The sequence below is a fragment of the Coregonus lavaretus genome (assembly GCF_964263955.1).
Source record: "Coregonus lavaretus genome assembly, chromosome: 18".
Classification (NCBI taxonomy): domain Eukaryota; kingdom Metazoa; phylum Chordata; class Actinopteri; order Salmoniformes; family Salmonidae; genus Coregonus; species Coregonus lavaretus.
This window is the reverse complement of record NC_140005.1, coordinates 5,221,348-5,234,797: the sequence shown is the minus strand read 5'-3', so window position 1 is coordinate 5,234,797 and position 13,450 is coordinate 5,221,348. Positions and strand designations below refer to the sequence as shown.

General features: G+C 46.3%; 1 protein-coding gene across 1 annotated transcript in view; it reads right to left on the bottom strand.

Annotated features, from left to right (window-relative positions):
- LOC311145690 (gamma-2-syntrophin-like) overlaps positions 1 to 13,450 on the bottom strand; it is a gene marked incomplete at both ends in the record, with an annotated part of 60,054 nt that overhangs the window by 24,319 nt on the left and 22,285 nt on the right. Inside the window, 5 exons of the mRNA XM_084181950.1 lie at positions 746 to 873; positions 9,551 to 9,642; positions 11,308 to 11,395; positions 12,705 to 12,746; positions 13,295 to 13,338. Of these exons, the coding sequence (XP_084038076.1) occupies positions 746 to 873; positions 9,551 to 9,642; positions 11,308 to 11,395; positions 12,705 to 12,746; positions 13,295 to 13,338 (394 nt within the window). The remainder of the gene's footprint in view (positions 1 to 745; positions 874 to 9,550; positions 9,643 to 11,307; positions 11,396 to 12,704; positions 12,747 to 13,294; positions 13,339 to 13,450) is intronic.

Below are 13,450 nucleotides of genomic sequence, written 5' to 3'. Positions count from 1 at the left end.
CTTCCAATTAATATGCCTTCATAGATTATTTTTGAGTGCCAGATTATTACTTCTTATAAAATATGTAAACTCAATATCGTCTTCATTAATTAAGCTTGAAAAGTGTGATTATGAATCAAACACCATAATGCATCATTTGGTATCAGGTTGTGACTAACAGCGATAATTTATTTGAGTTTTAAGGTACCCATTGATTACTACTTTATTCATTGGGTCTCTAGAGGACTGCGATATCTCTTACATCACATTATCTGGCAGGAGGAAGGAAGGAAAATAACGTTTGTTGGGATTTCCTGCATTCATTTCACATTGTTTATATCTCTAGAATAACTAATTCGAATTTGAAACCCCACCTCTTTAAGGAATACCTGGGATAGGATAAATAATCCTTCTACCCCCCCCTTACCCCAACCCAAACCCCAACCCAAAAAAAAAAAAAAAAAAAAAAACATTGTAAAGTGGTGATCCCACTGGCTATAAGGTGAATGCACCTATTTGTAAGTCGCTCTGGATAAGAGCGTCTGCTAAATGACGTAAATGTAAATGTAATTCAGTGTGCTAAAGTCAAACCTTCCCATCATGCTTCACTGTCTGGGCCCTGCTGCATTGCTGACCTTGCATGCCTGTGCATAGATATTGGAGTTAACACCCTCTCAGCTAAATGAAAAGTGCTTGCAAAGCCAACAGCAGCGCTTGGTGAACTGTGCGCCTCAGAGGTGAATTACATCACACAGGATTACCTTACCTTAATTTATCCGTTCCGGCTTTGTATCTGGAGACTCGGCCCATCAACAAGGGTAGGCACACTGCATCCAGCCAGCGCTTCTCGTACTTTGGTTCATTAGCCGAGGGTTTGGAGGGCGAGGATGGAGCCTACATGGGTCAAATGAAGAAGGCAGTGAGGGTCTCCTCTCATTCACTGGCTAGGTCACTATGATCAGTGTTCATTCAAAGGGCATTCTAAAAACAACGTCCTACTTTCAGTCCCTTTTGCATTACCTAGTGAGCACATCTTTAACTTACTATGTTCTGGGATATCACAATGGCATTTACCCATATGTCAATCATAGTACCTGGCACATATTCTTGCACAAATAATTTTGCTTTCCCTCTGAGCTAAGGCTATAACCAATTGTGGCTACTTTCCACAGCAAACGATTCTCCATTGTTCAGTTTATGTAGAGACGCTCAATAATTACACTTGACTATACTTTCAAGTTGAGTGATAGTTTTCCATTTCTTGTAATCTCTATCTGCATGTCAACGCAGATTAGAGTGACGAGGTTTCTGCTTTCACCAAGGATGTGGGAAACAAGAGCTAATCTGTCACGGATACTCCCCCTCTGGCCTCTAGATCACCAGGCTGCTGTTTATTACACACACACCTGTCACCATCGTTACACGCACCAGCGCCTCATCAGACTCACCTGGACTCCATCACCTTCCTGATTACCTCCCCTATATATATGTCACTCCCATTGGTTCCTTCCCTAGGCGTTATTGATCCTGTTACTCTGTTCCTGTCTGGACGCTACTCTTGTTTTGTTCCATGTTTTATTTATCATTAAATGCACTCCCTGTACTTGCTTCCCGACTCCCAGCGTACACGTTACAGAATAAAGCCTCACCAAAGGGAAGCATCAGGGAGTGTTTTTTGTTTTTTTGTTGGTGTAGGTGACGTCGGGTCTGGGTGCCACTACCGAGGATGCCTCAGCTGGCTCGTCAGGTTTACAAGACCCGGTTGGCCCGTCAAGCGTCCGTTGCCGAGTCTACCGGGGATGCCTCAGCCAGCTCGTCAGGTTTACAAGACCTGGTTGGCCTGTCAAGCGTCCGTTGCCGAGTCTACCGGGGATGCCTCAGCCAGCTCGTCAGGCTTTCATGCCTCAGCCAGCTCGTCAGGTTTACAAGACCCGGTTGGCCCGTCAAGCGTCCGTTGCTGAGTCTACCGAGGATGCCTCTGCTAGCTCGTCAGGCTTTCATGCCTCAGCCAGCTCGTCAGGTTTACAAGACCCGGTTGGCCCGTCAAGCGTCCGTTGCCGAGTCTACCGAGGATGCCTCTGCTAGCTCGTCAGGCTTTCATGCCTCAGCCAGCTCGTCAGGTTTACAAGACCCGGTTGGCCCGTCAAGCGTCCGTTGCCGAGTCTACCGAGGATGCCTCAGCCAGCTCGTCAGGTTTACAAGACCTGGTTGGCCTGTCAAGCGTCTGTTGCCGAGTCTACCGGGGATGCCTCAGCCAGCTCGTCAGGCTTTCATGCCTCAGCCAGCTCGTCAGGTTTACAAGACCTGGTTGGCCTGTCAAGCGTCTGTTGCCGAGTCTACCGAGGATGCCTCAGCCAGCTCGTCAGGTTTACAAGACCTGATTGGCCCGTCAAGCGTCCGTTGCCGAGTCTACCGGGGATGCCTCAGCTAGCTCATCAGGCTTTCATGCCTCAGCCAGCTCGTCAGGTTTACAAGACCCGGTTGGCCCGTCAAGCGTCCGTTGCCGAGTCTACCGAGGATGCCTCAGCTAGCTCGTCAGGCTTTCATGCCTCAACTGGCTCGATAGGTTTACAAGACTCGGTACGCTCGTCAGGCAAAAACGCCTCAGCCGGCTCGTCAGGCAACCACGCCTCAGCCGGCTCGACAGGTTCCCGCACCTCAGCAGAGGTGAGGGGGTACTGTCACGTATACTCCCCATCTGGCCTCTAGGTCACCAGGCTGCTGTTTATTACACACACCTGTCACCATCGTTACACGCACCAGCGCCTCATCAGACTCACCTGGACTCCATCACCTTCCTGATTACCTCCCCTATATATATGTCACTCCCATTGGTTCCTTCCCTAGGCGTTATTGATCCTGTTACTCTGTTCCTGTCTGGACGCTACTCTTGTTTTGTTCCATGTTTTATTTATCATGAAATGCACTCCCTGTACTTGCTTCCTGACTCCCAGCGTACATTGTCACACACGCGTGTCCTTCATATAATTCCCTCTTCCATAGCTTGTGATATTTCGGAGGTGAAAAAATACCAAAGCGTAATTATCTGGAGGCATGTAAATTAATCAATAGGAAGACCTCCTGGGGGCAATGAGAGGAAAACACTGTCAATCATTTCAATTTTGACGGCACCTAGAAGAGATGACAAGCTTAGAGAATTATAATCACCTGCAGGCAAGCAAACAAGAATGCTAAAGGAGGGGGGGGAAACTGTCTGGGATAATACTTTTTTGGGTGTTAACTAAGCAATTACAGAGCAGCATGTTTTCCAACCAGTTTCAGCTACCTCCATCAGTTGCAGGGAGAATGTCACTAAAGGTCACTCTACCATGGGTTTCAGAGTGAGGTCACTAAAGGTCACTCCACCATGGGTTTCAGAATGAGGTCACTAAAGGTCACTCCACCATGGGTTTCAGAATGAGGTCACTAAAGGTCACTCCACCATGGGTTTCAGTTTCTAGTATACATGGTGCAAGGATGATTACTGCTATATTATATCATTCTACAGAAGAAACCAAACATGTCATGTCATTTATGTCCTGCTTCCTCACTATGAAAAACACTAGAAGATGCATAATTGATAGTGCATTGAAAAAGACCACGTATAAAAAACAAATGCTTTGAATAATAAAAACAATATACACTCCTGATATTGTACGATCCAGTGATCCAACGTGTGACGAGGTGTGAAAGAAGGAGTCAGGCGCAGGAGGGAAAAATACCAAAGTCCAGAGTTTAAATTAATTTGCATAAATCAAACGCCCCAAGCGTCAAACAAAACTGTACAAGGGAAAACATCCACCTTGGCAATAACACAGTGAAATGTAGCTCAACTGAGCTACACGCTCTCAGAACAAAACAATCACTCACAAAGACAAGGGGAATAGAGGGAACACGTATACACATACTAATTAGGGGAATGAGCACCAGGTGTGTGTGATTGACAAGACATGACAAGTGGAGTGATGAGAATGGGATCGGCAGTAGCTAGTACTCCGGTGACGACGAACGCCTTAGCCTGCCCGAACCAGGAGGGGGGGCAGCCTCGGCGGAAGTCGTGACAGTAGACCCCGGCCTCGGGGATGGCCAGGAGGATGCGGAGCAGGGCGAGTCGTATGGCGACGGTGGAAATCCCTTAACAGGGAGGGATCGAGGTTGTCCCGCCTTGGGACCCAGCACCTATCCTCCGGACCGTACCCCTCCCGACGCCTCGAATCCAGGATGGAACGGAGTATGGGGGTGTTGTCTCTGGGCCTCTCCTCTGTGTCATACATCCGAGACAGTGCGTCTGCCTTCACGTTCTTCGTACCCGGAATGTATGAGAGTGTGAAATCAAACCGGGTGAAGAAGAGGGCCCACCTGGCCTGGCGAGGATTCAGCCTCCTCGCTGCCCAAATGTACTCCAGGTTACGGTGGTCTGTCCAGACGAGGAAAGGGTGTTTCGCCCCTTCGAGCCAATGTCTCCACACCGTCAAGGCTCGGACAACAGCCAACAGCTCCCAATCACCAACGCCGTAGTTCTGCTCCGCCGAGCTGAGCTTCTTAGAGAATAAGGCACAGGGGCGGAGCTTGGGTGGCGTGCCCGAGCGTTGGGATAAGACAGCTCCTATCCCTACCTCGGACGTATCCACCTCCACTACGAACGGTAGTGATGGATCGGGGTGAGCCAGTACCGGGGCTGAGGTGAACAGATTGGCAATCTACTGAATGCCAAATCAGCCTCATCAGACCAGCGGAGCCGGGACGGCCCACCCTTCAACAAGGAGGTAATGGGAGCTGCGACCTTGCCAAAACCCCGGATAAACCTTCGATAGTAGTTGGCAAAGCCAAGGAAGCGCTGCACCTCCTTTACCGTGGTTGGAGTCAGCCAATTATGCACGGCTGCAATGCGGTCTCCCTCATCTCCACACCTGTGGTGGTAATGCGATACACCTAGACACCTACCCGGACACTCACGCGACCACCCCGTAAGAACCCTCTGCGGCCATGAGAAATTGGGGTTGTGAAGAGCTAACCACGGGATACCCAAGACTACAGGGTAACCAGGTGATCTGCTCATGTTTCTCCTGCGTAATCATGGGGACTGGTACAGTAACTTCCTTAACCAACCCGGACCCTAATGGTCGACTATCTAGTGCTCTGATGGGGAGTGGAATGGTTAGGGGAACCAATGAAATGCCTTGATGGTGTGCAAATGCCCTGTCCATAAAATTCCCAGCTGTGCCTGAATCGACTAGCACCTTACACTGGGAAACTACCAGGTGATCTGGAAAGGAGATAGATAAAGTACCCTGCCTACCGCCTCCAGACCCAAAAGAACGTTGACTGCGACGTGAGGTGGATTGTCCCTTCGTGCCACCAGAGTGGCACTGTCGCTGTCCTCCTGCGCTCTCTCGACTGGCGGCTCCCCCCAGCTCCATCTGCTCAGGGTCAGAGTCGTCCGGAGTGGGAACTGGCAGACCCCTACCAGGACATCCTCTGGCTGCTAGCAGATTGTCCAGCCGGATGGCCATGTCCACCAGTTGGGAGAACGATAGCATGGCATCCCGGCAGGCTAGCTCCCGTCGGACGTCCTCCCTTAGGTTGCACCGGAAATGGTCTATCAGAGCCCGTTCGTTCCACCCGGACCCCGCTGCCAGCGTCCGGAACTCCAGCGCGTAGTACTGAGCGGTCCTTGTCCCCTGCCTTAGATGAACCAGTCGTTCGCCCGCCTCTCGACCCTCAGGCGGGTGATCAAAAACGGCTCGAAAGAAGCGAGCATATTCCCCGTAGTTCTCCAACGTGGCATGTCCCTCGTTCCATACCGCATTGGCCCACTCCAGGGCTCTCCCACAAAGGCAGGAAACGAGGACGGATACCTTCTCCCGCTCCCGGGGCTCTGGCCTGATGCTGGAGAAATACAACTCCAGTTGGAGTAGGAATCCCTTACATCGCGCTGCAGTCCCGTCAAACGCCAGTGGCCGGGATATCTGGATCCCTCCAGGGGCTGGGGTGTAGGTGGCTGGATCCGGTTGACCAGCTGTTCTCGATAGATTGGATCTTCTCCTCTCCTTCTCCTCTCCATCGAGGAATGCTCCTGGACCCTTGCCACCACTCCAGGCATGCGGTCTTCTCCTGCTGACTCCATATCAGATCAGGTGAGTGATTCTGTGACGAGGTGTGAAAGAAGGAGTCAGGCGCAGGAGGTAAAATACCAAAGTCCAGAGTTTAATCCGTTTGCATAAATCAAACACCCCAAGCGTCAAAAACAAAACTGTACAAGGGAAAACATCCACCTTGGCAATAACACAGTGAAATGTAGCTCAACCGAGCTACACGCTCTCACAACAAAACAATCACTCACAAAGACAAGGGGAACAGAGGGAACACGTATACACATACTAATTAGGGGAATGAGCACCAGGTGTGTGTGATTGACAAGACATGACAAGTGGAGTGATGAGAATGGGATCGGCAGTAGCTAGTACTCCGGTGATGACGAACGCCGAAGCCTGCCCGAACCAGGAGGGGGGGGGCAGCCTTGGCGGAAGTCGTGACACAACGTGACGTGAGCAGTTTGTTGTGGCTTCAAGGTAGATTTTCCTTTGCATGTTTTTAAACTCGCGAGGGTATTTTTTCGTGAGGAAACTGGCCAGCTAATCGTATTTGTCAGCCACCTGCCCTCTCAACCTCAGAATTGACTGTAGAGAACCCAGCCAGCTAACCCATTATGTCACATTAAGTCAGAATATATTATCCCACCGTTGAAATGAGCACGTGAATAAAATGGGAATACAGGGATAATGCAGTCCACAAAGCTCAGTGCTCCAGGATAGTCCTGCTCTTCTCTAGCTGTTATTGAAGACAACAGACTGAACAGACGCGGGGCTAGTTCGCCTTCTGACATCCTGCCTGCTCATGCCAAATATTTCATGTTCAAAGACTATCAGGGAATGAAGTATTTTTGTGAATTGAATCAGCTGCACTCATTGATATTAAAGCTTATGTTCAGTCAGGCATCCATACTGATGTTAACAAAACATGAATATGTAGCTGGCCTTTTGTAAGAAGGTCCATCTGCATGGCAGGAAATGTGCATGCTAGGAAAAGATTCTGCAGTGTTTTAGGCTGGGGACATTCAGATCACTGTATTTGTATTTATTTTGGATCCCCATTACTCTTCCTGGGGTCCAGCAAAATTAAGGCAGTTATACAATTTTTTTAAACATCACAATACATTCACAACAGATTTCACAACAGATTAAGTGTGTGCCCACATTAAGTGAAGAATGTAGGATGGGAAATCAGGCACAATCTAGCTGCAAGACAAGAAAAAAGTTGGCAAGCAACGCTGCATTTCCCATCTGTATATTATATATTTACATTAAGATATTTAAGCAGCTACATTTGTTTACCATGTACCAACAGTCTCGGTTTCAATACTACGCTCAGGTTCCCCTACTCCAAATCAAATCAAATGTTATTGGTCGCATACACATATTTAGCAGATGTTATTGCGTGTGTAGTGAAATGCTTGTGTTCCTAGCTCCAACGGTGCAGTGGTATCTAACACATACACATACATCTAAAAGTAAAATAATGGAATTAAGAAATATAGAAAATATTAGGATGAGCAATGTCAAAGTCCGGATATACTATATATATATATACACACACACACACACTGTACATGTATATATGATGGGGTGTATAGACATTATATGGATAGAATATGTAGTATATAGTCTGGATATACTGTATATATATATATATATATATATATATATATATATATATATATATATATATATATATATATATATATATATATATATACACACTGTACATGTATATAAGATGGGGTGTATAGACATTATGGACAGTATATGGATAGAATATGTAGTATATAGTCTGGATATACTGTATATATATATATATATATATATATATATATATATATATATACAGTGAGGGAAGAAAGTATTTGATCCCCTGCTGATTTTGTATGTTTGCCCACTGACAAAGACATGACCAGTCTATAATTTTAATGGTAGGTTTATTTGAACAGTGAGAGATAGAATAACAACAACAAAAAATCCAGAAGAACGCATGTCAAAAATGTTATAAATTGATTTGCATTTTAATGAGGGAAATAAGTATTTGACCCCTCTGCAAAACATGACTTGGTACTTGGTGGCAAAACCCCCATCTGTATATTATATATTTACATTAAGATATTTAAGCAGCTACATTTGTTTACCATGTACCAACAGTCTCGGTCTCAATACACCGTCTGACCTCTGTGATTGTTGGCCATCACAGAGGTCAGACGTTTCTTGTAGTTGGCCACCAGGTATGCACACATCTCAGGAGGGAATTTGTCCCACTCCTCTTTGCAGATCGTCTCCAAGTCATTAAGGTTTCGAGGCTGACGTTTGGCAACTCGAAACCTTCAGCTCCCTCCACAGATTTTCTATGGGATTAAAGATCTGGAGACTGGCTAGGCCACTCCAGGACCTTAATGTGCTTCTTCTTGAGCCACTCCTTTGTTGCCTTGGCCGTGTGTTTTGGGTCATTGTCATGCTGGAATACCCATCCACTGTACATGTATATATGATGGGGTGTATAGACATTATGGACAGTATATGGATAGAATATGTAGTTTATCTGAAGAATGGTATACAGTGTGTACAGCAATGGTTAAATAGGATGAGCCATGACTAAAATACAGTATATACATATGAAGTGGGTAAAACAGTATGTAAACATTACTCCATTGCATCACAGATGTCTGTCCAGGGGAGAGTGATGTTGCTAGGAAATGAGACTACCATCTGCTGCCCCCCCCCCCCCCCCCCCCCCCCACCACCTCCCTTCAAGCTCCTCCTTTTAACATGGAAACTCTGCAGCTGAGTGACGTGAGTCACATGTCATCTCTGTAGCATGTATGCTACCTATCCTCTCTGGGATTCCATAGGAGGGGTCACAACAGTTTCCTGTACACCAAAGTAGTCTCTGTCATACCCACTAATGCTACAGAACTTGGAGCTGTTATGAACAGGGGCGACGGTACTTCAGGGCTGAGGAAGGCAATGTGACTTTGTGATGCTAAACTCACTCTGACTAGCTGCCATCTCCTTCATTGGCTCACTGCCAAGTGAGTGTGGTTGTAGCAATTCTTTTGTTTATTTCCGAGCATTGTGCTTTAATCTTGCTATGAGGTCACTGAAGGATTCCTGACACCTGTCAACTTCCATCCTCGTCTCCTCCCTCAGTCTAAACCAGACAGCTCTGGTGTAAGGAATCCTTCAGTGACCTCATAGCAAGATTAAAGCACAATGCTCGGAAATAAACAAAGAATTGCTACAACCATACTCACTTGGCAGTGAGCCAATGAAGGAGATGGCAGCTAGTCATAGTGAGCTTAGCATCACACAGTGACATTGCCTTCCTCAGCCCTGAAGTACAAACCAGATATTGGGAGCTTTCTAAAATTGTCAGTGTGTATTAATGTGACATTAATGCATGATACTGGAATCACAAGCTCATTTAATGTAAGAAAAACAATGCCATTTCATAAAGGTTTACTTACTGTGTTGGTAGAATTCCCATTTAAATGTAAACCACTGTCAAATAGTGGTGAAGAGACTCTGCTACTTTGACCACTCTGTGATACAGGAGAGCCTGAAAACCATGAGAGCAAATGTTATATATTGTTGAAACATGAAATACTTAATGTGCTCAGACTCAGAATCAGCCTCACCTTTATTCTCCAGGCACATGTACATACACTCAGAAAGTGATTTAGTGAAATGGTGCTGCCACAGTAAACAGAATCAACAGACAGGATTTATAAACGATAAACATTATATACAATATGCAGACAGCCTTGTTGCCGCAATCCACAAGTTTACAAACTAAAACAAACAAAAAACACACACGAGCAGTGACCGAACACCACGGCTGCCTCTCTGGGCACCTCAGGTATCAGAACACCACGGCTGCCTCCCTGGGCACCTCAGGTATCAGAACACCACGGCTGCCTCTCTGGGCACCTCAGGTATCAGAACACCACGGCTGCCTCCCTGGGCACCTCAGGTATCAGAACACCACGGCTGCCTCTCTGGGCACCTCAGGTATCAGAACACCACGGCTGCCTCCCTGGGCACCTCAGGTATCAGAACACCACGGCTGCCTCCCTGGGCACCTCAGGTATCAGAACACCACGGCTGCCTCTCTGGGCACCTCAGGTATCAGAACACCACGGCTGCCTCCCTGGGCACCTCAGGTATCAGAACACCACGGCTGCCTCTCTGGGCACCTCAGGTATCAGAACACCACGGCTGCCTCCCTGGGCACCTCAGGTATCAGAACACCACGGCTGCCTCCCTGGGCACCTCAGGTATCAGAACACCACGGCTGCCTCTCTGGGCACCTCAGGTATCAGAACACCACGGCTGCCTCTCTGGGCACCTCAGGTATCAGAACACCACGGCTGCCTCCCTGGGCACCTCAGGTATCAGAACACATTGACCTCTCTGGGCACCTCAGGTATCAGAACACATTGACCTTTCTGGGCACCTCAGGTATCAGAACACATTGACCTCTCTGGGCACCTCAGGTATCAGAACACCACGGCTGCCTCCCCAGTCAGTAGAGAATCTAAAGAGGGCCTTGTGCTAGTATGTCTTGTCAAAAGCATTGGGTCCCTAGCCTGGGACCCGGACCATGTGGTGCATTAGCACAGCGAAGAATACCACTAGGTCTAATGGAGCTCTACTTCCTCTCTCATACAACCAATCAGCATAAAGCTCAACCGCTTCATTGTTGACTCACCAAGCCGACAACTTCAAAGGACCATTTCCAGACTCATTATGTAGCCGTTGCTAGTTCGCCAGCAATATGGCTGCTAGGATTCTGGACAACAAAGCTATTGGGTGTCAACCTCATTATCACATTGTTAAAAACAGACCAAAAAACATTCACTGTAACAGCAGAATACACCACCAGCCTGTTGACATTCTGTCTCCTGCGTGCTGCAGGCCAGGCAGGGAGGCCAACAGAGACAAAAGCAGTTCTCTGATATGACATTAACTCGGCACTGAAGTGCCAGCTACTGTTTGAATCAATCGTCTACAGACAACAGCAGCCCTCAGTTAGATCAGCTGCCACAGGAAGACGTACGAGCATGACTTCAGGCCATTGGTTGAGTCAAAAATGACCAGACGACAGTCAACCGACTAACAGCTTCACTTGAGCATCCTTCTCCATTTTTTCGAATGCATAGTTACAGCACAGAATACCACATGCACATGTAATGGTAATGGTGCTTCCACTCAGAACTCTTACCCAGTGGTAGCTTTAAAAAAGACGGAACTTCCCTGAGATACCGAACAGTGATGGTGACTTCATCCCCAGCAGTCCGCAAGAGATGAACCTAAGAGAGAGAGAATTCTCTCAGATTAATAAAATAGCCATCTACAAGTCCATGTAACTGTAAGAGGACGCGACGCAACATAAATACAGAATATGCAATCAGCAGTTCACCCTGTCTAATTACACACAGTACTATATCTTCAAATACAGCCTTTCATTTGCTAGTGAGAAGCTGGCAACATACAAGAAAACAATGGAAGGTAATTTCCCTCTCCGTGTCTGGGATCAGACAACCCCATTTTCTGATTGGTAGAGGGTATTTGCACTTGGTATGGCACAGACTGAGCCAAGTCAAGAAATAGGGTATTTTTTTTAGCAGCAGGCCTACAAATATGCAAATGTTCATGCTTATTTTCGGTTATGTATCCAAATGAAAGCCTTTCCAATGACACTGCAAGAGTGATACAATGACAAAACTACCATAAGCTATTGTCTACAATTAATTTATTCTACTTCTTCCCAACAACATCAGTTGTTCCTATTTTTGCTATAGCCTGCTACTATTAAGACAGCTTGGCTTTATACACTTTAAGTTTTTCTAAGTGAAATTGCTCATGAGGTCTCAGAAGTTCTGGAGGTGAATAGAAGAGAACAGCTGTTAGGAGCTACGCAGAGATAGGTAGAGAGAGAGACAGAGAGACAGAGAGAGAAAAGAGAGCGGAGAGAGAAAAGAGAGCGAGAAAAGAGAGGGAGAGAGAAAAGAGAGAGAGAGGGAGAGAGAAAGAGAGAGAGGGGGAGAGAGAAAAGAGAGAGAGAGGGAGAGAGAAAAGAGAGAGAGAGGGAGAGAGAAAAGAGAGAGAGAGGGAGAGAGAAAAGAGAGAGAGGGGGAGAGAGAAAAGAGAGAGAGAGGGAGAGAGAAAGAGAGAGAGAGGGAGAGAGAAAAGAGAGAGAGAGGGAGAGAGAAAAGAGAGAGAGAGGGAGAGAGAAAAGAGAGAGAGAGGGAGAGAGAAAAGAGAGAGAGAGGGAGAGAGAAAAGAGAGAGAGAGGGAGAGAGGGGAGAGAGAGAAGAGAGAGAAGAGAGAGAAGAGAGAGAAAGAGAGAGAATCACTGATGAATCACAGCTCTCTTAGGAGCTCAATTTCCATGCAGCCTTTGTGTGATGAATCTACTCCATATCGATTTGTCACAATCCAGACTAGAAAACAAAACAAACTAAATTAGTCTCCTGTATGAAATGACAGAGCTCTGCTCGCTTGACGAAGCATGTCTCCGTTTTGCGCAATCACAGGGAAAATATTATTCTCTTAAATCTCTGGAAAAGACATTACATGTGACAATGTCTGTGCAGAAGCTGATTCAATTATACTCACAACTTCTTCATGACTACAATGTTCGACATTGATGCCGTTGATCTAAACAGAGGAAAAAGAAAGGATGAAGAACAAACGCCCTGGTTTAGAAATGAAACTCCATGGCAACTACATTGACCTTGGCATATATGTAAGTGATGCAAATGGATGCAATCTAGTTTTGCTTTTGGACATGAGGAAGACGAGGAACTGCAAATGAAGGCTGCTAATGTTTTCCGAGTGGTGCTGTAAACTATGTAAATACAGTTCAGTGTCATTGTAAATATTGTTCAGTCATTTACAACCATGTCTAGAATCTCCAGATTATTGTAACGTGTCTGTTTCAATGCCAACATGATCATTGCATTTGAGAGAACATAAACTGTACAAGCATATTAATGTGAATAAATATACATTTTTGTTTATCTGTTGGTTGTATAATTAATGCAAATATCTCCATATGTCAAATGATTTATAACAGTATCAAATAGCTCCTTTTCAGGTTCCCTAAGTGAAATTACAACTCCCACTCCAATGGAAGAGGGTAGCTAAAATAAAATTCAAAGGGCATATCTCTCTGTCTTTCGCCTCTGACCTGAGGGTGCACTAACCTGTAACATAGCGTCCCCAACGAATAGCTTCCCAGTTTGGTATGCTGCAGGCGCAAATCGTTGAGTGTGAAGGTTAATGAAAACATTAGAAAATAATGACTCATTTCATACATGTTCCTGTCTGCCTAATCTCCACTGACATCACAGAGCTCTCAG